Source organism: Phaseolus vulgaris, chromosome 4 (genome assembly GCF_000499845.2).
Source record: "Phaseolus vulgaris cultivar G19833 chromosome 4, P. vulgaris v2.0, whole genome shotgun sequence".
NCBI classification, from domain to species: Eukaryota; Viridiplantae; Streptophyta; class Magnoliopsida; order Fabales; family Fabaceae; genus Phaseolus; species Phaseolus vulgaris.
In genome coordinates, this window is record NC_023756.2 from 30,204,518 (window position 1) to 30,232,112 (window position 27,595).

A 27,595-nucleotide genomic window follows, 5' to 3' on the forward strand; every position below is an offset into this window, starting at 1 on the left:
CAACCGACTTCCTTATCCAACTTAATTAAGGCTGTGTGAAACCAATTCCAGTAGATGAAGAATAAATTCTTGGCATATATTTGATTGTTCACACTGACTTTTCTTAACGTATCTGAAAATTTAATATTTATTTCAATAAAAGAAGATATCTGCTTCATTTTACTCACAAATTTTGCTGTATAATGTGCTTGCTGAAGTGAGCATCAGTAGTTAGTACAAACAATATAATAACAATTTTCTTTTATGTCTCTTATTTATGGTTCGTTTTCAATTTGGCCTAACAAATCATATAATTGATCTTTGGTGGACGTATCATATTAAATTATATAATTAATCATGTACATTTGTTTCAACATCTTTGGCTTTCTACTCTTGAATGTGTGAATGCTAGGAAGATGGATTTGAAGGAAAAGAAGAAATTGATGCTCTCTCTTTGCTAAGCATCTCAGACTATCTCAGATATATTTTTAAGTAATAAGAAATCAATAAATAGAAATTTTAAAAATTATAAAATAATTTTTTAAAAAATAATAATAATTAATTACTGTATTAATTAAATTAAATATAATTATAGAGATAAAAAAATTATTGATATCTAAATTAATTTATATTATTTATAAATAATTTTTAAATTGATATCTAATTAGTTATTAAAATTTTAGATATCAATTATTTAATATTTTAAAGTTAGTAACTAATTAGATATTAATTTAAAAATTATTTATTAATAATATAAATTAATTTAGATATTAATAATATTTTATTTTTCAAAATATTATTTAATTTAATTAATGTAGAAATTAATTATATTTCATATTTAAAATTAATTTTTATTTAATAATTTTTTTTGTAGTGTTGATTGTAAATAAAAAAAGATTTCATTAGATTTTAATTATATTATATACATATATATTTCTAACTTAATCAAACATAAATAACTTTGCATCATAACTAAAGATGACAATATGAATCATTTTGATTATGATCTATTACACCACCAGTTTATCAAAAATAGGCTAGAATAATTTGATTGAAAATCATGATCTGGTGGGAAATCAACGGGTTAACCTAATCAAAATGAAAAAAGGAGATTTTTTTTTAACTTTATTAAATTGATCAAAATTTAAAAACACTTAAATGACTTTAGCAATATAAATAACTTAACTTATATTTGATTTAAATATATTTTTTCCGGTTTGTGCAAGAGGAGTTAATTTATAAATAAATTAACAGTAATAATAAATATAATTTTTTATTAAGAACAAAATAGTAAAAACATAATATATTGAAAATTTTAAATCTAAACTTTTAATATAAAAAATAAATAAAAATTAATTTACGATATTAATCCATTTTATCATCTCTAATTATATAAAAAAAATAGAAATAGAAAGTAAAACACCTCATTCTAGAATAAGAAACTAAAAAAGTTGCAGATGAAGTTAATTTCATTTGAAAAAGAAAATGAAAGATAGAAATAAATCCAATTCTATATCCAAAGGGTCAGTCAAGTCACAGAAACAGTTATAAAAGAAATATTGCATGACATTGCAGTTGTCATGTCTCAATAATGTTCGTTTTCGGGGTCCAAATATGTTAGGAAAACGGAGAAAAAAATAGACAAACTTTTGCTAAAGTACGTACATAAAAATAATTGAAATCGCTTCCCAATTTTTTATGATTATAAATAATATATTATACTAATGTATTATTGCTTTTGGTGAAGTTTTGATTAAGTAATTTAATAAAAAAATAAATACAAATCATGAATTGAATGACCACTTTCATGATTTTCAATTTAATTTGGGCGAAATGAAAATAGTATATAAAATCACTTAAATTTATAGAAACTAAACACTTCGATTAAACAAACATATTTTGAGGAAAAAAAATTATGTTTATATTGAAAGAAAATTTATTTGAACAAACTTAAAGATGAAATTTGAATACATTTTATTATTTAGTTTTGGAAATGATGGAATGAAAGTAAAATAGTAATAATAGAAAAACAATTTGCAAAAATTGGGAATGTTACTGGAAGCATATGCAACAATTTTCGAAATAACTTCAACTAACAACACGAAAAACATTTTCTAAGAATTCAAACAACAACAGGTACAAAATAAAGAGTCTAAACTTAAAATCATGCAAAAAAATAAGAATAAGTAAAGAAATTTAATAAAGAACTTCAACAAAAATAATAAGAACATGGAAAATTCTATATCCCGCTTCAACAACACACCCATACATCATGATAATGGATTCACCACTACAAATCTCATTATTTAATGACTACATCTAAAAAATTTATTCCTATCTTTTGTGAGGATTGGACAAAACATTTTCTTTTATATTTTTTTTATGGTTAACACAACAGCTTATTATAGTAAATTTTATGACTTTTCTAGGAGAATTATATATCCAGGAGATTAGGGGAGAGACATCTATGCATTTTGATCTTGCCTTTTCTTTCTATTTTAACATTTTTTTTATCCTTTTTTTTCATTTTCGGTCTTCTTTTTCCTTTGCTTTGGTGTTCTTTCCCATGTCTGTCTAATCTTTGTCTCAATTTGGTGCCTTTATTGAGTCTATCTCCATGCCTCCCAAATCAAATAAAGATTTAGAAGAAACCCTCTAGACCATTTTAGACAAACTAGCAAACCTCCAAACCCAAATCCAACAAACCCATGACCATCATGAAACCCATTATAATACCTTACATCACACTCTAGAATCTCGTCAAAAACATTGGAAATCCAAACAAGAGGCGGTCACTCTCACTTTCCATACCATTTTAACATCTAAACCACCCCCGTTAATTTCCCCTAATGAAGCAAACAATTCTTCTACTCCCTTTTTTGTTCTGACCATACCCCCTGTCCCACTCCCACCCCTAATTTCTCAGGCTGCATCATTCGTCTTTGCCACAATAATGTCTATTGTCCCCCCCTCTCATTACTCCACCTCCCCTTCTTCCTACCTGGTGAGGACCAAGGAGAGAGGACGCCTACCCATGATGATGACCAAGCCCAACCCATGACCTCAGCACCCACCATACCTTAGAGGATTACTAGGAGTAGAGCACAAACTCTGGGTGTTGAGCATCAGTTGGTCTCTCTTTTTGTAATTTCTGTAGAATAGGTCTATATAACATAAATAGGAGGTTAAGATATAATAATGGGCCTATGAGAAGTCCATTAGGGTAGGAAGGAAACCCTAGCTTCTAGAATGATGCATAAGGTGCGGCTTTGACTAAAGTCCACCTTAAAAACCGCACCATATTTGCTTCTTCCCCTTCTACCCTAATTCCTTGTTTTCCAAGACTCCTCACTCTATAAATAGGAAGTCTCCCCCTTTGTAAACACAAGTTAAAATTATAGTAAAGAAATTTTACACAATTTTTGTGTGAGTAGTGAGTGAGAGAGTCTAAGTAGTTTCCTCCTCATTATCATGCATATTAATTTTGGTCATAGTAGTTTGTAAGTCTTTGAAATATTCATCAACCGTCCTAGGTCCTTGGTGAAGCCGTTGGAGCTTCAACAAGAGTTCCTTCCTATAATGAGGAGAAACAAACCGCGCACGCATGCATTCTTTCAAATCATACCTAGAGACCACGTTGACCTCTTGTTCAAACCAATGTCCATTACAATTTGATGCCACCACTGCATGGCATAATCTAAAAACTCTAGGGAAGCTAACTTAACCTTTTGGTCCTCTTCGACCTCATACACATTAAAAGTTTGTTCTACCTTAGCTTCCCATCCTAAATATAAGTTAGGGTCACTTTCCCCACTAAAACTAGGTAATTTAACAAAAGGAAAATAAGTCTTTGGTGGTTGGTGTTGGTGGTGCCTAGTTTTCACATTTTGCACTTTCCATTTTTCTTCTTCTTCTTCACTCCCGTAGTGCATATGATACCTTGTAGTGCGTATAGGTTCCCGTCTCCTTTCTCTAACTAATCTCTCTTGAGTATCTTTTAGCATTTGCATTCTCTCCCCTAGTTGCCTCAACTCCTCTTCTTTGTGGGCCAAGCTCCTCTTGGCATCTGCAAGCTCCCCCAAAATATGTGCCTTTTGAGAGGATTGTGGCTTTGAAGACTCTCCTGAAGATAAATGAGTCATAATTTTGCACAAAAGAAAGCAAACAAATAGTGAAAATAATAATTTAATGCACTCACTCATGTGTATCACTTGGCTATTTAGTAAAGGATGGAAAAAAATTTAATTTACTCAAGGAAGACTTGAACTCCAAAAGGTCTATACTTGGTAGCAACACTTCAAGTGAAAGAGATAAATGCTCTTATCACTCGCTCACCAAAGAATCCCCAACAAAACTAAAGAAATATTTGAAGACAAACAAGAAAAGATGAATGAAAGAATAAACCAATTTAGAATTTAGAAGATGACAAAACTTTTAGCAAGACAAATAAGAAAAGTACTTGTGAAAACTCAAAGAAACTTACTTAAACTTTTAACTATGAAGTTTTTAATTTTCGTAGAAATTGTAAAAGTAAGAAGGATTAAGTTCCACAAATGTGAAAACAATTTGCCACATAAAAATAATCATCTTAATATTTTAATCTTTGAAAAGTGAATTGCATTCAAATTGTTTTGGTATTTTTTTTTATGAATTTAAAATGTCCACATTCTTGACATGCATATTTTTACTTCACTTTCAAATTTTCACAAATAGAGTGGGATTCAATTCATATGATCACTTGAATTCTTTATTTGAAACTAAATCAACTACCACTTAAACAAATTCTAATTACTTTTAGCTCTTCACAATTAAAGTTAAAATTAGCATAATGGATTTAAAGACTCCTAAAACACTAAGAACATAAGACTCAAGCAAGATAGGTAAGGAAAGAGAAAAAATTACACAAATAATTCAAAAGCAGAATTTAAATTGCTTAATGAATAAAAAAACGGAATTGTAAATGACAAGAATTTAAAGGCTGAATTGATGGACAAAATTGAAATTGCTAAAGATAAAAGCATAACTGAAATGTGCTGAAATTTAAAGGTAGAAATCCACTCAGAAAAGATAAGCACAATTCAAAACCATGCTCTGAATACCACATGATGTGAGTTGATTTTAGATTGGCACATTTTAGAGGTTTCACTTTTGTTTATGCCTTTTAAGATTAGCAATTATGATGAGAAACCCAAAGAAGTTCTCACTAGATATGAACTTAACCAATTGGTTAAGTAAGTGTGAAGATTCACTTCTAGAGGGCAAAGAGAAAACACAATTATGGTGTGATGATGAATAGGTGTGGAATTAAAGAGCATATAAAGGAAAGAAAGAAGATAGAAACTGAATAGGAAAAGATAAACACAAGAACATAAAGGAAAAGAAAAAATAAAAAGATGAAAGGAAAGAGAAGCTTAGGATGATGAAGGTGTGGTCACGTCACTTGGAGGAGGAGGAGACTCCAAGATGAGTGGTGAAGAGCCGCCACTTGAAGTGTAGAGCACTCAAGATAAGACCCAAGTTCTAGGAGACTCAGCTCACTAAACACTCTGACAGAGTTTCTTTTCTATTCAAAAATCAATGTGTGAAATACATGAGGCAAGACACTCTATTTATAGGAGAGAGTGTCTTGGAGAGCAAGATAGAAGGGTAGGGTTGTCATTTGTGAGAAACCTTCTAGAAGGTAGTTCAAAAAAACCTTAAACCTAGGTGCACATGTCATGAAAGGTAGGCTTGGCACAAGCCCAAATTACTAAGCACAAACTACTCTAGCTTATTCTTCTATTTGCCACCCCTAAAGTGAGCCTAATTCATTTTACATAAACTTGTCTTGTGAAAAAATTAGAAGGAAGAACAATTGATATTTTGGTCCATGTTTGGTTCTTCTTCTACTGAGGCTTTTCTAAGGCCTGGTAGGGTTTGGTCTTGTATGTTGAGATGACTGACCTAGTTGTGAAGTGTTTGTTGTGTCCTTGGTCATCTGCTTGTCGAGTTGGGTTGTATCACTTATCCACCAAATATACACCCCAAGATTCAAAACCTACTCCACACATACCATTCGATTTTCTCACATCCTCATAGTTTACCCCCTACTGCCCCCATAACCATCACATTCCCTTAATTCCAAACTCCACCGCCATAAATATCAAACCCTATTATTATCCTCACACCGACAAACACATCATGACTTCTCTCATTCAAGAACTGTTGTATGAGGGCATCATACGCCCAAGTACTAGCCTCTTCTCCTCTCCAGTCATACTCATTAAAAAAAAAAGATGGATCATGGAGATTTTGCGTAGATTACAAGACTTTAAATGCTAACACTGTGAAGGATAGATTTCTTATTCCCATGATTTAGGAACTATTAGATAAATTAACTGAGGCGCGAGTATTCACTAAGCTTGACCTAAGATCTGGTTATCACGAAATACATGTACACGCTATTGACTGCCACAAGACAGTTTTTCGCACCTTTGATGGTCATTATGAGTTTTTAGTTATGCCATTTGGCCTATCTAATGCTCCTTCTACATTTCAAGTTGCAATGAACGACCTCCTTCGACCATACCTAAGGCGTTTTGTGCTGGGTTTTTTTTATGACATTGTAATTTATAGCACATCCATGATAAACCTCATTCAACATCTCACCATTGTTCTCCAATTACTTCAAACCCACAATTTTTTTGTTAAAGAATCAAAGTGCAATTTTCCAGTCCCTACAATTACCTATTTGGGCCACATCATTCATGTTAGAATTAAAGGCCTTAAACAAGAGGGAGGTGAATTGTTTAAAGAAAGATTTCTGAAAATACTGGACAATAATGAAGATTAATGCAGAATCATAAAAGAAGCTATCAGATCAGCCAAAAAACAAAATTGTTTTAAATTGATTCCAGAAAATCAATCGGTTGTTTATGCGAATCAACCGATTGTTTTTATCAACACTTTGCTAAAACACAGATCAAACAGTTTTACAGAAATGAGGGATAAAGAAATTCAAACACAGTGTTTCACTAAGTAATCAACCACAAATTACACAACACAAACACCAAAGAGGTGATCTTGAATCCTTCAAGAATACTCACCCTCTGTGAAACACAAACACTACAAGTCAAAACACCCTCTGGCTATAAACACCAGTATCTTACAGTTTTACAAATATGAATTGAAACACAAGTAAGGACAGGAAAGATCACACCTGATACAAAATGAATATAGCAGATCCTATTCCACTTTTAACCAATGCAAAGCCTTAAGCAATCTTGCAATCTTGGAAAACTTTTAATCTCTTTTGTTATCTGATCTCTCTCATTTTAGAGATTTAAAAACCAGTTATATAGCCTCAAAAATAGTCATTTTAGACTTTCAATCAGGGGCCAAAACAGATTTGAATCAAGGAAAAATAGATATAACAGACTTAACCTATTTTGTTAAGATTTAAAAAAAAACAATCGATTGAAAGCATGATTCAACCGATTGAATTGACTTTGACTGTGAGGTCAGCCAATTTTAGTTTTTTCAAATCCTTTCCAAAACCACCAAGTGTAAAACAACCGATTGAAACGACAAATCAATAGGTTATTTTTCACTTAATTTGTAAAACTCTTTTCTTTTGAAAGAACTTGATTGATTCAGTTTTGAATTAAACTAAGAGTGGATTAACAAATTCTAATCTATCCTAAACCCATGCCCACAAGCAGCAACCTAGTCCTCAAGCAATCTTCATGGATTTGGAGACATCAAAGCTTCAAGTTCAACAATTCAACAGGGAACTGTTTCCCCAAATCCAAAAAAGATTCAATTTATTCTACAATGGCCTGAGCCCAAATCATTCACTACACTACGTATGGTTTTGGGCATTACGGGTTCTATCGAAAGTTTGTCCACGGTTATGCCACTCTTGCCACTCACGAATTTATTCAAATTGAGATTTTTAAAATGGAATCACGGTGCTAAAAAATCCTTTTTACAGTTCAAATATATCCTAACTACACTCCCTATCTCGCACCTCCTTGATTTCATCATCCCTTTTGTATTGGAAATTGATGCTTTCAACAACACCATCGAGGCCGTTTTATCCCAAGTAGGGTATCACATTTCCTTCTTCAGTAGGAAGTTTTGTTCAAAGAAATAGACTAGTTATGATGGGTTTCACTTCATGACCGGTTGTTCGGGCCTTTTCCATCAAGTTTAGTATATGTTAAAGAGATGTTAGAAATTACTGAATCTGTTAAGAAGTGGAGACACTATTTCATTGGCAATCACTTTCAAATTATCACAAACCAGCAAAGTTTAAAAGGACTACTTGGGTACAGTTTTGACATACTTTAACCTCCCGGAAGTCACACCAGGTCGTTGATTTCCTCTCTAGTCCACCATCCTCGATATTCTTAGCCATCTCCTCCCCAGTACCAAATATCATTACAAAATTAAAAAGATACAATCAGACAACAATAAGAAAACAAGAAAAAACTAAATTTATAGGTATTCTCAACTCAAATTTCAATTTTCACAATGACTTAATGTACCACGACCAGAAACTTTACCTTCCATCTGCAACCAATCTTTGTCCATCCATTCTTCATGAGTTCCATGCAACCCCATCTGCAAGGCATTCCGGTCTGAAAGCCACGTTAGCTCGTTTAGTTGTTGTTCCGTCCGGTTGACTGGGACGTCTTCGTGCGCGACCTCAACCGTCAGCTAGGGACTCCTTCCCACTGGTTACCTGTGGATTCCTGCAAAAAGAGGACAAAAGGGCGCCCTAGCGGCCGTTTGCACTCCGACGTTCAAGTCAGCCAGCCAGAAACACCAAAATTGTGCACCTCCGTATCTGAGCACCGCGTATGGCACTCTGAAGGTGGTAAAAAAGGAAATTGTGTCTAGTGTATATTTTCCCTTCTAGCAAAAATCTTTCCCTAGTCCCTTGTGCATAACCTCAAGGCTCGAGCAAGCAACTAGAGAGTTTCTGGGAAATTTGCCAAAAGTTCCAACCCTGTTTCCAACATTCCCGGCGCCATTTAAACTACCCAAGCATTTAAAGCGCCTTAAAGCGCTTTTAATCATAAGCGTAACGCACTTAATCAACGCGTCTAATTAAAAAACATAGCGCATTTAAGACGTTGAAACGCTTGGGAGCCTTTATAGTACCTTAAACGCTCGAAACAGAAACTATATTGAATGACTTTAATTACCTGGTACCTGACTAAGTGGTGTTTCTATTCTGACCTGGCTGTCGTACACGTGGAGGGCCTCACAGCGCCGTGACCCCCTCTGGGGACGTTTCTGCCCATCTGGGGACGTTTCTACGTGCGAGTCCTCCTGCTTGGGAGTGCTACTGCGCAAGGGGTGACTTTTTGGGTGCCAACTCATGCTCCCAATCATCTAGTCACTCACTTTGAGGGCGTATCTGCCTTTCCCTCGTACCCTGCACCTAACTGCCCTGGCGTGACCCCCCCCTCGAGTCGTATCTGCCCCAAAGGCGTCTCTGAGGCGGCAGGGGTACTTCACGAGTCAGGCTGCCCTTCATTGGTGCTATCACTATGGCCTTGAAGCCACCCTTTCCTTCTCTTTATCACTGCCCCGGATCTTCGGGATCTGAGGCCTTCCCACGGCGTCGCTCCCTCCATGGTCTTTCCTACCCATGGGTATCGGGGAACCACACTGTGATTGCCTTGCTTTAGTAATGTTTGATCTGGCGACGCCCTGGTTGGGCGACGCCTTCATCTAGGCGACGCCTTGCCTTGGCGACGCCTCTTTCTTGACGACGCTGGCACTTGGCGTCTCTTTACCTAGGCAACGCCTTGTGTTGACTTTGACTCCTGGTGTTGACTTTGACTCCTGGTGTTGACTTTGACCTTGACTTAGTCAACGCCCGGATACGGGACGGTACAGTTGCCTCATTCTATTGGTCGGGTATGTACAGGGATACAAAAAATTTCATCACAAAGTGTCTCTTCTGCCAAAAGAACAAACTCATCAACCAAAAACCCTTAGGATTATTACAACCCATACCCTTTAAACCAAAATCTGGGATGAACTAACAATTTATTTTATCACTCACTTACCATCGTCTTTCGGCCATACAGTAATTTGGGTGGTCTGTGATCGCCTTTCAAAATTAAATCATTTCATAGCCCTCCCCACCTCCTTCACCGCCTGCCAACTAGCCAATCGATTTTTCGTGGAGATCTGCAAGTTGCATGGCGTCCCAAAATCCATAATTTCAAACTGCAACCTGCTCTTTCTCAGTAACTTCTCGAATGAACTTTTTCACCAACAAGGAGCAAAATTGAAATTTAGTACAACTTATCACCCTCAGACTGACGGTCAAACCGAGGTTATCAACAGAAGTTTAGAGGTATACCTTCACTGTTTTACCAATGACAATTTGCGGAGTTGGTGCAAATACTTGCACCTGACCGAGTTCTGGTACAATTGTTCTTACCATTCAGCCATCAAAACGACCCTATTCCAAGTGTTCTTTGAAAGACCACCACCATCCATCCTAGATTATATGTCTGACACTGCATCATAATCGAATCTGGACACCACCCTCCAAGAACGAATGCAGATTTGCACTAGTTGAAGACCAATCTGGCATTGTCGCAACAACACATGGCCAAGAAAGCGAACACAGCGCGTCGTCGTCACATCTTTGTCGTCAATGATTAGGTGCTCCTCTACCGACAAACTTACTGCAAAACATCCCTCACCAGCGCACCTCACCACAAACTTACCCGTAAGTTTTACGACCCATACACTATTACAAATCGCATTCGTAAAGTAGCATATGAACTAGCTTTTTCACTGACTTCCAAGGTTTACCCAGTATTTCACATACCTCTCATCAAACCATATCATGGACCAAAACCCCCTCTACTACACCACCCCCTCAACCACGAAACAAACCCACACTTTTCATATTCTCCAAAATATACCCACAACATAACCTTAACTGAGACTTTACTTCCACCAAAGAAACTCACCTAACATGGTACTGGATTCATCAGCACAAGCCACGCATCCTCCATCTACAACTCGCATTGTGCCTCGTCACCTACCATCTGCCTATGTTTCACGTGACAATTTACTTACACAAGTAAACTCACCTAACACAACATTAGATCCGTCAGAGCAAGACACGCAACTTCCATCAACGAAACGCATTATGCCACGTCACACACAATCTGACACACCTTCACGTGATTCTGTGCAAAATTTAGAAAATGCAGCTAACACGTACCCACTTGTTCCAATGTTCCAGAATCCTCTGCATTCCATAGAAACCCATCTCGCAACCCATTTTCATCCCTCCTTACTAACACCACACTCCCACATTACAACCATCATGACCCAACAAACTTCAACAAGCCCAACAACCATTCCCACAACATATATATTCCCACCATGTCACTTCCAGAACCATCCACACACCACAAAAAATTCATTGCCCACAAACCCCAACCCCCACCGACATCAAACCTTCAAACACCTTCCCTTGAAACACGTCCCCACCATAAACCCAATGTGGCCCAATCACTTTCTCCACAAACAACAACACCAATTCTCAATTACAATCCACCAATAACCACACCACCCTATTTCACTTTCCCCACCCCAAGCTCCTATCCAACTGCATCATCAACCACGACAAACTTACCAATCTCATCCAACCAAAACCTTAAGGACAAGGTTACTTTGCAGGGGCCAACTATTGATATTGGCCTCAGAACTACAAGGCTTATTAGAACGGTATCTAGGCTCAATGGGTTAAATGACTACATCTAGAAGGATCTGTTTTTGTCTTTTGTTAGGATTGGAGAAAACCTTTTTTGTTAGGATTTTCTGTTATGTTTTTTCAGTATGTTTCAGCACAGTTGTCTATTAGGACAAGCTAGATGACTTTTCAAGAGGAATTATATATCCCAGGAGACTAGGGGAGAGACATCTAAGTATTTTGCACTTGCCTTTTCTTTCTATTTTAACGTTGTTTTGTTATCCATTCTTTTGTTTCATTTTTTGTCTTCTCTTTCCTTTGCTTTGGTGTTCTTCCCCATCCATGTCTAATCTTTGTATCACATCACCACATATACCCTTCAGTAATATCATCCTGATACATGTTCGACTCCTCTCTCAGTCGTATCAACCACTTCAAACTTTTTACGCTAAAGCATTTTGAATTTGGGAGCAAATGTGCTACACGGGGTCGAGACTCCCTCGACCACGAACAACTAAGAAGCCCAAACCTCACTCTCACACCCAAATAACAAGATTAAAGGAGGATTAAAGGGAAAACGTGTTAATACATATCCACAAGCGTACAACATCTACTCATCCGTATACATAGATTGACCAACATCATGCAAAGGTACGCATTTATTAAACATTTACTACATTCAACCACCTAAGATAGAGCACTAACTTAAGTATCGGAGGACCTTTTGCAAGTACCTCTTCGACATTTCAATATTTCAATCAAGAATCGAGACCCTTTAAATGCACAAAATCAACATATAGCAAGAGCGGGAGATTTTTCTGACTAAGCAGGAACAAACACTAATAGAATACTGTATTTTTCATAATAATTTAAACACTACCCTACAAGATATATTATGTTTTTCATGAAATTTTGTACAGGAATGTAATAAAAAAATATCATTCAATAAAAAATGAGTTCATAGACTTTTTTTATTGACTAGTAACTTATGAAAAGTTTTCAATTTAAATGGGCTAAACAAGTAAACTAAATATTTTATTGAACTTATTATAAAAAACTAAAAACTGTTTACTTTAAAAATAAACATATATTATAAAATTCGTTCATTGTATCTAGAAATTCTAAATATAAATTTAATATTAAAGAGAATTAGTATTAAAAGAAATTATTCAAGAAAATAAATCATTAAATAAAATAATTTAATAACAACTAATTTTATCAACAAAAAATAATTACTATGATGACTAAGTTAGATACTATTTTATAAACTAAATATTATTGATATTTAGGGTAGTTTTTTTATTAATAAAAATTGATAAAATAATTTTTATATTTGTACTCAACATTAGCTACTAAGGTTTTAACTACTAACTACTTTAAATTCTAAATTAATTTTTAATTTAAAATTAAAATCTAAATTAGTTAGTAGCACATTGATAGTTAATATTTGATTCCGATTTAGAAATTATTTTATAAATTTTTATTAGAATAAAAACTATTTTAAATACTAATAATTTTTTTAGTTTATAAAATAATATCTAACTTAATCAGTACAGTGACTAATTATTTTTTGTGTCTAAATTAGTTGTTATTAAATTATTTTCTTGTAATGAATGTTGGAATAGATATAGGAGAGTGATTTTGGAATAGATCTCAAGATTCATGTATATTTTTGTACATGTTAAAATACTCCTAGTAATTTCATTTATATTATTTTTTATTGTTTATAAAAAAAATAGAATAAATAGAATGTGAGGTACAAATGTAAAAACAAAAGAATATTATCAAGAAAAAAAAAATATATATATATAAGAACATATGGAATTAAAGAGATTGGTAAACATGAACAATAACATTATCAAATAAATATAATATTTTTTATAGTTCAAAGAACTGTATACATTTTTTATAGATAAAAATAAATAGAATAAAAAAATATTTGAAGAATAATGAACATTTGAAGAATCTTGCAACCCTTATACAAAATAAGAATTAATATTGTTGTATTAGGATTCCTCAATCATATAATGAAACGAGAATAATGATGATTAAATAATACCTGGTAGACCCGGGATTGTATGGCTGAGGGACGAAGACATGATCTTGATCGGGTTCCTTGGTAGACCCGTGATCGTATGGCTGAGGGACGAAGACATGATCTTGATCGGGTTCCCCTTTAGGGTGTATCGCTTAGAATGGAATTATGTGAGTAGAGAGACAAAGAGATGAGAGGCTCGAAAATCCCTTTAGGGAATGAGTTTCGGCCGTGTGATGTTAGAATATGAGGGTGTCTCTTTAGTTGTCTGGTAATCTTTATTTATAATACACCCAAGGGGAAACCCTAATTATTTATGGTAATAGTAATTACGTTCATCAAGTAATTACCAATAATATAATAGGATAATTATGGTAATTGATCAATTAATAAGATAAATAATCGTGAGGTGCCACATAATATTCTTACATTCTCCCACTTGGCCAAAGGATTATTTATTATGAGCATTAGATAAGTCTGGCCAGATTTTAATACTCATTTTAGTCCTAAACTGTAATTGTAGCAGGGAATTACAGTCTTTGAATCAATATTCAACTCAAGACCCTCATTAATCATACTACAATACAAATTTAAAACTTAAGTAAATTTTAGGATCAATTGATAAGTAAGCCCTTTAGACTTTGATTTGTACAGTTAGTGTCTATGTATATTTAGGCATGCATAAACATATTTAAGGACACACAAATCAAGGTAAACGAGGAAATTTTATTAAACATAAGTAAGTACAAATAAGCTAAATAAGGTCTTTAGATAATCCCATCTTCGAAACATGTTCTTCGAATACTTTAGGTGGGAGACCTTTAGTCATCGGATCCGCAAGCATATTTTTAGTACTAATATACTCAACACAAAGCTTATTTTCCTCAACTCGCTCACGTACGAACAAGTACTTTGTATCAAGATATAATCCAGCGCCACTCGAACTATTATTGTTCGAAAAACTAACGGCAGCTGAGTTATCACAATAAAGCTTCAATGGCCTGAAAATGGAGTTAATGACTTTGAGTCCAGCGATAAGATTTCGCAACAACATTCCATGACAAGTTGCATTGTACACTGCAACATATTCTGCCATCATTGTTGAAGTTGTTGTTAATTGCTGCTTATGACTCTTCCATGAGATAGGCCCGCCTGCTAACATAAAGATATACCCAGAAGTGGATTTCTTGTCATCTTTGCATTTTGCAAAATCAGAGTCAGAATAACCCACCACTTCTAAACTGTCACTTCTCCTATAGATCAACTTATAGTCTTTTGTGCCTTGTAGATATCGAAGTACTTTCTTAGCTGCTTTCCAGTGATCTAGACCAGGATTAGATTGATACCGGCCTAGCATTCCAGCAATGTACGCGATATCCGGACGAGTATAGACTTGAGCATACATAATGCTTCCAACTATAGATGCATAAGGTATCATCGCCATTTGCTCTTTTTCAGCCTCTGTTTTCGGACATTGAAAAGAACCGAAAACATCTCCCTTAATTACTGGAGCCACAGAAGGAGAGCAATGTTGCATGTTATAACGAGTGAGGACACGGTCAAGGTAGGCCCTTTGGGATAATCCCAAAATCCCCTTAGCTTTATCTCGGTATATTTCGATGGCAATAACATAAGCGGCCTCTCCGAGATCCTTCATGTCAAAATTATGCGAAAGTATGCGCTTTGACTCATGCAACATGTCTATACTATTACTTGTCAATAGAATGTCATCTACGTAAAGGACAAGTATAGTAAAGTTGCTCCCACTCATCTTGAGGTAGGTGCATTGATCCACTTGATTCTTAAGGAAACCTTGTTTCTTCATAACTTCATCAAACTTTATGTACCACTGCCATGAGGCTTGCTTCAGCCCGTAAATGGACTTCTTCAGCTTGCAGACTAGATGTTCTTGACCTCCTGGTTGTTGCATGTACATGTCTTCATACAAGTCGTCGTTAAGGAAAGCGGTCTTGACGTCCATCTGATGTAGCTCTAGATTAAAGTGAGCTACGAGGGCCATTACGATCCTTAAGGAATCTTTTCGAGAGACAGGTGAAAAGGTCTCTTGATAATCAATTCCCTCTTTCTAAGTGAACCCTTTTGCAACCAATCTTGTTTTGAAGCGTTCAATGTTTCCATTCTGATCTAGCTTGGTTTTGAACACCCATTTAGATCCTACGGGTTTTACTCCGTCGGGTAATTCTACTAGATCCCAAACATTGTTTTTCTTCATGGAGTCAAGCTCATCGAGCATGGCATTATTCCATTCAGAAGACTGATCACTAGTAATGGCTTCATTGTAAGAGGTAGGATCAGTATACCTTCCGGCATCCATTTCTGCTTCAGTCAGGTAGGTTACATAATCATCCAAATTAGTAGCAGTTTTAGTTCTAAATGACCTCCTGAGCTGATTAGCGGGTTCTGCATTGTACTAATGTTTGTCGTTCAGGGTGCCTTCATTCTCAGATGGATTCAAAGTAGCATCAGGTTATGAGCGTGGAGTAGGTGGTGCAGTGACGCGCGGAGTGGGTACAAGAGGAGTGATCAGAGGCAAATTAGTGGTCGATGTAGATCTCCACCCCCCCCCCCCCCCGCCCCGCCGCCTCTTGTACTTCTAGTAAATCCAGGTAAGGATTGTCACTGCTCCCACTGATCTTGAAATCCTCTAGGAAATGAGCATGCTTAGTTTCTACAATGCGGGTGACGTGGAAAGGACAATAAAATCTATAACCCTTTGAGTGATCGGGATACCCGATGAAGTGACAAGTTACTGTTTTCATGTCAAGCTTCTTTAAGAGATTAAGAGAGGGTTATAAACTTTAGCTTCAGCAAGGCAGCCCCATACTTTCATATATCTAAGACTCGGTTTCCTTCCAGTCCAAAGTTCATAAGGAGTTTTAGGGACAGATTTGGAAGGAACTCTATTGAGTATATGAACTGCTGCTTTTAATGCCTCGGTCCAGAGGAATAAGGGCAAATTGGAGTTGGCAAACATACTACGCACCATGTTCATTAGGGTCTTGTTTCTCCTTTCAGCAACACCGTTTTGTTGAGGAGTACCGGGCATGGTGTATTGGTTCACAATCCCCTGACTTTTACAAAACTCATAAAATGGACCAGGGGCTTGTCCCAAATCAGTATGTCTACCATAGTATTCATCTCCTCTATCTGATCGCACAACTTTTATTTGAAGATCAAGTTGTTTTTCAACTTCAGTTTTATAATCTTTAAAAGTTGTAAGTGATTCAAATTTTTCCTTAATGAGATACAAGTACATGTAACAAGAATAATCATCTATAAAAGTGATAAATGAATTATGTCCTGTTATTCCAACGATGTTGTAAGGGCCACTAATGTCAGTATGAATAAGTTCTAATAATTTTGAACTCCTAGTGGCACCTTTCTTAGTCGTGGATGTCATTTTGCCTTTGAGGCATTTGACACATGTTCCAAAATCAGTGAAATCGAGAGATGGTAAGACTTCATCCTTCACAAGTCGAGATAAGCGATCTCGTGAAATGTGGCCTAAACGTTGATGCCACAACATGGATGAAGTTTCTAAGTCTCGTTTTCTCTTGGTCTTTGTTAAGTTCTCATTAATATTATATGATAACAAAAATTTGGAGAAGTTGTCATCTAGTTCTAACTTATAGAGACCGTTATCCAGAAAACCAGTACCAAACAATTGAGAATTTAAAGAAATAGTAAGTTTGCCATGACCATGGGAAACATAAAAACCATCAATGTCTAAGTTTGGTCCTGATACAAGATTCCGAGTAATTTCGGGAATATATAAGGTATCATAAAGTTTAATACATTTTCCAGTTTTCATAAGTAATTCTAAGGTTCCCACAGCTTCGACAAATAGTTCTTGTCCATTCCCCATCTTAAGTGTTCTTTGGTTTCTTTCCAGCTTCCGGATTGTAAGGAATCCCTTGATTGAATTGGTCACATGAACCATAGAACCAGAGTCAAACCACCAAGTATTAGTTGGAACATTTAAATTAAAGGACTCAATTATCATATTTAGATGATTACCTTTCTTAGCCAGCCACTCCTTAAAGCTTGAGCACTCAGACTACTTATGTCCTACCTTGCGGCAAAACTTGCAGTAGGACTTGCTAGTGGGTCTGTTAGAGCTGGAGGGTGCACTTGCATCAGTTTTAGGGACCTTATTAGTTTCCTTTTCTTATGGAATTTGCCCTTCCGCTTCTTCGATTCAGCAGCCACGAGGTAAGCAACATCTGGTTTCTCTAGCTTCAGACACTCTTCTTCTTGAACAGTCATAGCAATCAACTCACTCATGGACCATTTGTCCTTCTGAGTATTATAGTTGACTTTGAAGGCTTCAAACGCAGAAGGAAGAGAAGTCATAATGAAGTGGACTAGGAAACTTTCACTGATTTTCACCAGTCAAGGTCTCAATTTCCATATTAGGGGTTGGTTAGACAACGAATTAAGATACTTAGGCTAAGGAAAAAGTTAGAGTGACATAGGGAAACTTAGATCTAAAGCAGACATAAGTAAGAACCATTATGATAATGAAGTTGTGATAAAATCTATTATAACATCAAAATAATAGACTAGATTAGGTTCTACTTAAATAATCAGCTTTCACTTTGGTTAATTACCAATTATTTAAGCATAATGAACAATTATAAGTAAGGTATGCGCAATAAGAATGTGACACATCATCTTTGGACAGAAGTGAACATTTAAGCTTATGCACATATTAAGTTTGCAAAACACAAGTGCAACAAACATCGTTGGACAAAATAGAAGTAATTGTGTTTTTAGACAAATGTCATGTGAATATTTAATAATTAAGTGTACTCACAAGTAAGTGAAGGTGCTTAATTAGACTCAAATAACAAGACATAACCCATCATCGTTGGACAGAAGGGAGACTCCTGTTATTAAGTTTAAGCAAAAAATTTAATTTTAATTTTGTCAAACTTAATATATATATATATTTTTATTTTTTATTCTTTTTAAGAGTTTAACAAAATAAGTATTTTTTTTAAACATAATTACGGTATCATGAGATTTACCATATTTAATTCGATAAATAAAAGGAAACGCGTAAATATGTTACTCGTAAACCCGATAAGGTGAGTAGCGGAATATTAAGGATTTGATTTTAGATTTGGTATTCAAAATTTTAATTAGATTGATATGTTTCCAAGTTTGACACGACTGCTATTTTCGAAAATAGTAATAATAATAATAATACCCGAAAATTAATAAGGCAAGAATATACTATCCTAAATAAGGAAAAACTTGGAGACTAAGATATCAATTTTTATTTATTTTTTTAGGAAAACACAATCAAATCAAATCCATTCCTAATTAAGGGAATCAATGTATTTCGAAAATTTGAATTAAGGAAAAATATTATTTTCAAAATTTCCTAATTAAGGGAATAATTAATTTTCGAAAATTCTTTATTCCTAATTTTCGAAAATTCATACGAACAACAAATAATGATGATGAACATAGAATCAAAATTAATTACATTCCAAATAAGAGAATACTCACGAAAATTATGAAGAACACATAACATTCATATTAAATTTTAATTTTCAAAATCTTAAAATAATTATGGATCTCGAAAAAATTAAAATTTATTTTTATGATATCAAGGTGGATTTTCGAAAATAAGTGGTTCAATAATATACCAAAATAAAAACATCGAAAATCAATAGGTTGAATCAAAATCTTCGTTTCTTCCAAATTTAGGGAAAACGAAAGAAGAATCGATTAAGCAACATAAACGCTCTGATACCACATGTTGGATTAGGATTCCTCAATCATATAATGAAACGAGAATAATGATGATTAAATAATACCTGGTAGACCCGTGATCGTATGGCTGAGGGACAAAGACATGATCTTGATCGGGTTCCCCTTTAGGGTGTATCGCTTAGAATGGAATTATGTGAGTAGAGAGACAAAGAGATGAGAGGCTCGAAAATCCCTTTAAGGAATGAGTTTTGGCCGTGTGATGTTAAAATATGAGGGTGTCTCTTTAGTTGTCTGGTAATCTCTATTTATAATACATCCAAGAAAAAACCCTAATTATTTATGGTTATAGTAATTATGTCCATCAAGTAATTACCAATAATATAATAAAATAATTATGATAATTATCAATTAATAAGATAAATAATCCTGAGGTGTCCACTTAATATTCTTACAAATATTGCTTACCATATTTCTCCCGGCCACCTAACATAATACTATTCCAAAACACAAAAATGATAAAGCTTATAGCCCTGTGCCACCATCCACTTAGCTACTACAAACAAGGTCCAAAACACATTTGTATGCATAATACGGACAAATATGTCAGTGGCAAGATGACATGTCCATACATTGTCATCATGTTTCTAATTGATCATACTTTTGATTCGTGGCCACAAAATTTAAACGTGACCAAATGAGAAGATTTTATACATTCGATTACTTTATTTAAAATAATAATAAAAATAATTATTAGTACATAAGAAGTTTAATTAAATATAAAATGTCATTTAATCATCTGTAAATCAAACTCGTATTATTGAAAACACTCTAAAAATATTCATTGTAGAATTTCTGACTAGAAATACAAAGAGCAAGAGAGAAAGCATTTGTTTTTATTTAATATTAAATTTTTCTCACAACCAGAATGCATTCATGTGATGTTCAATTACAGAAAGCAAAGAAGTGCCTTACAACTGTATAAAAACACAACAATAATAATTGATGAACAATACAAACGAAAAAGAAAAGGATGACAAGTCTTTCTCCTTATGAGACAAAACGCTCGGAAACTTTGCTTCCGTTGTTTTCCTTGTGTGAATGCATAGTGCATCTTTTTGCTATCAACAACGTTCTTTATTGGCATATATTCTTCATAAATAACCTACAAAGTACACGCACATGGTTAGCATAATAGTCTACAGTCCCTTTCATCAGTTATTCTCTCAATAATATCAAGAAATCAGGAAATAATTCTCCCTTGTATACTAATGCAGGCAAAATGGTTGTTATTTAGATTATGAATATACTTTTATTTTTTTTCCTTTGATATCTTTAAAATATGTTTGTACACGAAGAAAATAATTCTCGAACAATATTTAGATATCTACATCTACGAGAGATAAAAAAAAAACTAGAAAAATAAGTATAATTAATAATGAGAAAAAAAAATGAAAAGTGTTGATGGAGTATTTATAATTATGGAGTCCAAATATCAGTACCCAATGCACAAAAGGTGTATAAGGTGTTAATTTCGAGTAAGAAACTGTAGTATATTATGGTGGTGTTATATCCTTGAAAAATGTTAGTCGCTATCAAAGCTTTGAAAAAGATAAAAGGTTAACATCTTTTAAGAATAATATAAGTACGCTGAAAAGAATATACTTAATTTGTTTCTAAATAATAAATTAGATAAACTTGGTCACAATGGCCACAAACTTCTGAAAAAATTCAATAAATAAATGGTAAGTTGAAAGCGCCATGATTACTTTATGGTCAACAACCAAAAGTCTTTATAATTTTGAAATTTCTAAAGAAATGAAAGTTTTATTCGGTCGAAAATAGCTTGGACGTGATTGCATGTAATTAAGAGAGTTTTAACGTAAATATTATATATATGATTATTATGATAACGTAGGTTTTGTGAAGAAGATTACCATGAGGGACACTACGCAAAAGCACTATCTAGTAGTGATATGGAGGAGGAGGGGATGCGTAGATGTAGTGTGGTGGAGGTGGTGAATGGACAGGAGGAGGAGGAGAGTTATACTTGTAAACTGGGGGTGGAGGGGATTTGTATTTGTAAACTGGGGGTGGTGGAGATGGGTACTTGTATGGTGGGGGTGGGGGAGAAGGGTACTTGTATGGTGGTGGTGGAGACTTGTACTTGTAAACTGGTGGTGGGGGTGACTTGTATTTGTACACTGGGGGTGGAGGAGATGAGTACTTGTATGGTGGGGGTGGGGGAGAAGGGTACTTGTATGGTGGTGGTGGAGACTTGTACTTGTAAACTGGTGGAGGGGGTGACTTGTATTTGTACACTGGGGGTGGAGGAGATGAGTACTTGTATGGTGGGGGTGGTGGAGAAGGATACTTGTAGGGAGGGGGTGGAGACTTGTATTTGTAAACTGGTGGTGGTGGAGACTTGTACTTGTAAACTGGTGGAGGAGGAGAGTTGTACTTATAAACTGGTGGTGGAGGAGAAGGGTACTTGTATGGGGGAGGTGGAGGAGATGGGTACTTGTAGGGAGGAGGGGGAGACTTGTACTTGTAAACTGGGGGAGGAGGAGACTTGTATTTGTATACTGGTGGTGGAGGAGAAGGGTACTTGTATGGTGGAGGAGGAGGAGATGGGTACTTGTATGGAGGAGGAGGAGAGTTGTACTTGTAAACTGGGGGAGGAGGTGACTTGTATTTGTATACTGGGGGTGGAGGAGAATTGTACTTGTAAACTGGTGGAGGAGGAGACTTGTACTTGTAGACTGGTGGTGGTGGAGATGAGTACTTATATGGTGGAGGTGGAGGAGATGGGTACTTGTAGGGAGGAGGAGGAGACTTGTACTTGTAAACTGGTGGAGGAGGAGACTTGTACTTGTAGACTGGTGGTGGTGGAGATGAGTACTTATATGGTGGAGGTGGAGGAGATGGGTACTTGTAGGGAGGAGGAGGAGACTTGTACTTGTAAACTGGAGGTGGAGGAGATGAGTACTTGTATGGGTTCTTTGGTGGTGGTGGAGAGTGATAGTAGTAGGGAGGAGGAGGTGAGTGCTTTGGTGGTGGAGGAGAGTGGTAATAGTAGGGAGGAGGAGGTGAGTGTTTTGGTGGAGGTGGAGAGTGGTAGTAATAAGGAGGAGGAGGTGAATGCTTTGGTGGGGGAGGAGAGTGGTAGTAATAAGGAGGAGGAGGTGAGTGCTTTGGTGGAGGTGGAGAGTGGTAGTAATAGGGTGGAGGAGGTGAATGCTTAGGTGGTGGGGGAGAGTGGTAGTAATAAGGAGGAGGAGGTGAATGCTTTGGTGGGGGTGGAGAGTGGTAGTAATATGGGGGAGGAGGTGAATGCTTTGGTGGTGGTGGAGAGTGGTAGTAATAGGGTGGAGGAGGTGAGTGTTTAGGTGGAGGTGGAGAGTGGTAGTAATAGGGTGGAGGAGGTGAATGCTTAGGTGGTGGGGGAGAGTGGTAGTAATAAGGAGGAGGAGGTGAATGCTTTGGTGGGGGTGGAGAGTGGTAGTAATATGGGGGAGGAGGTGAATGCTTTGGTGGTGGTGGAGAGTGGTAGTAATAGGGTGGAGGAGGTGAGTGTTTAGGTGGAGGTGGAGAGTGGTAGTAATAGGGTGGAGGAGGTGAATGCTTTGGTGGTGGTGGAGAGTGGTAGTAATAGGGTGGAGGAGGTGAGTGTTTAGGTGGAGGTGGAGAGTGGTAGTAATAGGGTGGAGGAGGTGAATGCTTTGGTGGTGGTGGAGAGTGGTAGTAATAAGGAGGAGGAGGTGAGTGCTTAGGTGGAGGTGGAGAGTGGTAGTAATAAGGAGGAGGAGGTGAATGCTTTGGTGGTGGGGGAGAGTGGTAGTAATAAGGAGGAGGCGGTGAGTGTTTTGGTGGAGGTGGAGAGTGGTAATAGTATGGAGGAGGTGGTGAGTGTTTTGGTGGTGGAGGAGATTGGTAGTAGTAAGGCTTTGGTGGTGGTGGTGGAGATGAATAGATGTAGTTGTCAGCCAATGTTTGGGATGGGAAGAGAGAAATTAGTGTTAATGCAAGAGTAGATAGAATGAGAGAGGCCATTGGAAAACCCATGTTTGGGTTTTGGTGTTGCCATTAGGAAAGGTAGTGCTACCTATATATAGCTTCCTTTTTTACCCATTTATCCAACTATTTATCTTGGTTGGTGGTGGACTTAGATTTTATCTCTTACAACTCTCCAAACACAACGTGAAACTATTAAAAAGTAATCCAACTTGGTTGTGGGACGCGGATTTGGATTTGATAGAGACAGCTGGCTATCAAAATAATTACAAAGAAGCAATTAAATTAACTAACCAATTATCTTTAAATGTTGACTATGCCCTTATTTTCTTTATAAGAAGAAGACACCAGCTTTCATTTCAATTTTTTTCCACTGCCCAATTTTCCAAATAATTAATAATAACAAACACATTGTCCTTTTCAAGGTATAGGATATTATTTGATGTAATTAATCTTGTCACATATTTTACTTTTTTAACAGTCTTTTTTTAATAGAAACGTTTGAAGCTCTATGCATGGTAGTACTTTCCCTGGGACCATGGCTAATGAACTTGGCATCTTTTTATCTTTTTCACACTCTATTTGTGGAAGCGAAAAGGAATATTTACATTGCTATCTAAAGTACACAACTGTTGAATGAAACACATCAGCTTAAGAACTTCTCCATGACTTCCAATTCATTTTCTGTTTCCTAATAATTCATAGGAGAAAATTCATAAAATGCGCACCACGTTCATGAATGATGGGAAATTATTTATAAAATATAATACAATAAACAATTCACGAGTATATTTTGTACAAAATGTTGAATCTGTTCAATTGTTTGTTGCCTTTCCCAATATATATATATATATATATATATATATATATATATATATATGTATGTATGTATGTATGTATGTATGTATGTATGTATGTATGTATGTATGTATGTATGTATGTATGTATGTATGTATGTATGTATGTATATAATATTTTAACTAAATTTGTGTTTTATATTTTATCTAAAAGATTTCTCCCAAATATGAGCACTGCTTCCCTACCCTCCCCAGTTGAACTGCTTTCAATAATTTATAAAGTCATAGATCATGTCGTCATTTTACTTTTTTTAGTTCAAAAATTATTAAATATTTAACTCTAGTTTTCAATAATTAAATATTTATTTAAATTTAAAACTTATAGTTATTTTAATTATTATTTTGAAGACAAAAAAATCTAAACTATTAATACTTATGTATTAAAAAAATATATTGAAAAATATATCAAAAGTAATGGAGCACGTTCACGGCTAGATGTTTCAGACGAATACACCCTCTCATTAATGAAAAATTTCTTTGAATTTTTTTCCTACAACTATTATATTCATGGTAAATTAAGTTTCATTAAATAACGGTCAAACATGGCATGTTGAGAGGTGTAATGATATATTGACCCGCATTTGATGTTCTTCACTTAGTAAATTAATTTTACCAAATAACTTATTTTTCACTCATTTTTTATATCTTCCTCTTCTTCTTCTCTTTATTTATTTCTTTCCTTCCTTATAATAAGGGTCATAGAAAATAAAATAAAAAATGAAAGTTAATGTTGTGTCCCTATATGTCTAGGTCAGATATAGTTGTAATGTTCCATCACCATATCCCAAAACCAATAAAATATGAAGGAAAAAAAAGTCAATAAACACGTACCTATGTTTCTACACAAAAGTAACTAAAGATGAATCTTTTTGGAAAAATGTAAAATAATAAAGAAAATAGTTATCACTTTATCCAATTTTACAAGGTGTAGTATAACATTTTAAAATATCTCTGTCAGCATTTTTCCTATCCACGTAATGAACATATTTTCTACTTAAAACTTGAAGAATTAAGATTAAAACTAAAAAAGTTACAGAAAGTAAATTAAAAGTTCATTCATTTTGAAAAGTAGAGTGTGATTGATTGGTTACTACTCTTGTAAAGGACAGTGACGTTATTGAAATCAAGTTAATGGAAAGAAAATACTTTTTGACTATTTATCCAATACCTGAAACTGAGACAGAGAGACAGGGAAAGCGCCTTCTAAAAAATGCCATTTTCGTTAGATTACACGTCTCTTATTTCTTAATCCCACCCAATCAAATTTTCTTTACTTTTTACATCTACGTCAAAATCTAAAATCTAGGACAAATTATATACCACTACGTCAAAATTTGATTCAGATTAAAATTAAAGTAATACATAAAAAACATAGCGTCAAACCTTCTTTTTAAGATAAATAATGGTTTTTGGTGATTTGCTTTTAGCAGGAATGAGGAGAGAGAGCTTACATTTGCAAACAAATTAAACAGTACTACTTTACTTTTTATATAATTTTTCCAGTAAACAGTTTATAATAATAACTATTAATATATTTATTTTTTAGTATAATAAAAAATATTTTAATCTTAACAAAAAAATTCAAATTCATTAATTTTAGTTAAACTTTATGTATTTTATCTTGTTATGTAAGGATCTAGAAAATAACCTTAGAGTAGAAGTGGTATATTTTAAATGATACCTGGATATTTTATTATTAAAATGAAAATGACATATAAATAGAAAATTCAGGTTTCATTTTAAAATAACCACCATCTCTAAGTTTCTCTTTTCCTTTCTCTCTCTTCTCTCTAAGGATTCTGATCTCCCAGCGATCGGAGTCTGCCATTGGACTCCTGGCAGCGAAGACTACAAGATTGCCCGATCAGAATCTCTTATAGAGTAAGTTCATTCTTGACCCTTGAGTTAATTTTGATGTTATTAGATTTATGTTTTGCATATGATTCTTTTAGAGGTTAATTTTGTTAACAAAAGGTCCTAGTTATATAGTTAGATTTTTATCACGATTCTGTGGTGCAGGTTAAATTACCTTTAGGCTTTTGGTAGATTTGGAGCTCCTAGTGAGCATTCAGGTAAGGGAAGCTAGTTTTAAATTGTCAAGATAGAACCCTAGGCTAGAAGATCTGGATGTGGGGGTGACGTGGTCACCAGTTTCAAATTTTCTTGCCAGATCTCTTGTTTTTGTGTAGATTGGAAATTGTTTGAGATTGAAATGAAAAATTTAGATATAGTAGATGGTGTAGAATGTATATAAGTGTAGAATGTATATATTGTATTTGAGAAAGGTTTGTGATGATTTTCTTGAAAATTTCAGAGCATATATTTTGATTATTTCGTGAAAATTGTTTGTGACAATTTTTAAAGTAAATTATGAGTTGATTATTTAGAGAATTACTATGTTGATTGTAATCTGAATTTTGGTGTTTTTGAGATAAATTAGTTGTTGGGTTTAACAATTGGTGATCAAACTTTAATTTTCATGTTGTGGCTTTCCCATCCTTTTTATTAAATAATGTTGGATACGTGGTGCTAGGTATATGTAAAGTAAAAAGAAGAACATTTATTGTTCATGCTCTTTTCTTTAATTCTATAAATGCTATACAATGTTGGATAGTATTACAATACATGTTTGAATTAGTTTTTGCTTGTTCAAATTTGAAGAAGTTGAGGACTGTTGGATATAGTTGTAGTTGAGAGATAATTTTCTTTCATTCTCCTTTTATTGTCTCTCTTTTTGGATAGTAAAACTTGATGTTATTTAGATACACTTTGGAGCCCTTTTGATTCAAGAAATTTATATGATTAGTAAATGAATTGTTGTGTTTTTTGGAAATTCTAAAATTTGGAATGATTTGATTGTTTGATGTTGGAGATTGTGATGTTTAGAATATGAATTTTAATCAAAACATAGTATTTTCAGGAAAGAAAATACCGTGTTAAGATTGTTTAGGATATGTATTGACTAGGGATTCGTCTAGAAGGAGATATCCTGACTCTCCTAAGATAATGGAATCATATAGATGAAGTTATTCAGGTGGTGAGAGTCGAAGGAGGTTCATATGAATGGGTAAGTTGTTTGAAAGATAACTAACTTGACCTATTATATGAGTTAACCCCGTCATACTATCATACTATGAGTACTAGGAGAGATATGATATTGAGATTCTTTATGCGCATAGCTGTGTGGATTTCACAGTGAGATAGTATGACAGGTGCAGATCTCTGAGTCTATGTGTTGTGAGTCAATAGAAG

General features: G+C 34.8%; 1 protein-coding gene across 2 annotated transcripts; it reads right to left on the reverse strand.

Annotated features, from left to right (window-relative positions):
• Window positions 1-20,348: 20,348 nt before the first annotated feature.
• LOC137837520 (extensin-1-like) lies at window positions 20,349-23,537 on the reverse strand. Of its 2 annotated transcripts, XM_068646536.1 has the most exons (3): window positions 22,331-23,537; window positions 21,410-22,243; window positions 20,349-20,637 (listed from the first exon to the last, which is right to left on the reverse strand). In XM_068646536.1, the coding sequence occupies exons 1-2, from the start codon at window positions 23,535-23,537 to the stop codon at window positions 21,438-21,440; spliced, it is 2,013 nt and encodes a 670-aa protein (XP_068502637.1). In that variant the 3' UTR covers window positions 20,349-20,637; window positions 21,410-21,437. The 2 variants fall into 2 exon arrangements, with proteins under 2 accessions (XP_068502637.1, XP_068502636.1); XM_068646535.1 differs by having other exon boundaries at window positions 21,410-23,537.
• Window positions 23,538-27,595: the final 4,058 nt, after the last annotated feature.

Excerpts from the sequence above, each read along its gene's own strand:
- LOC137837520 (XM_068646535.1), bottom strand. The coding sequence starts at position 23,537 with ATGGGTTTTCCAATGGCCTCTCTCATTCTATCTACTCTTGCATTAACA.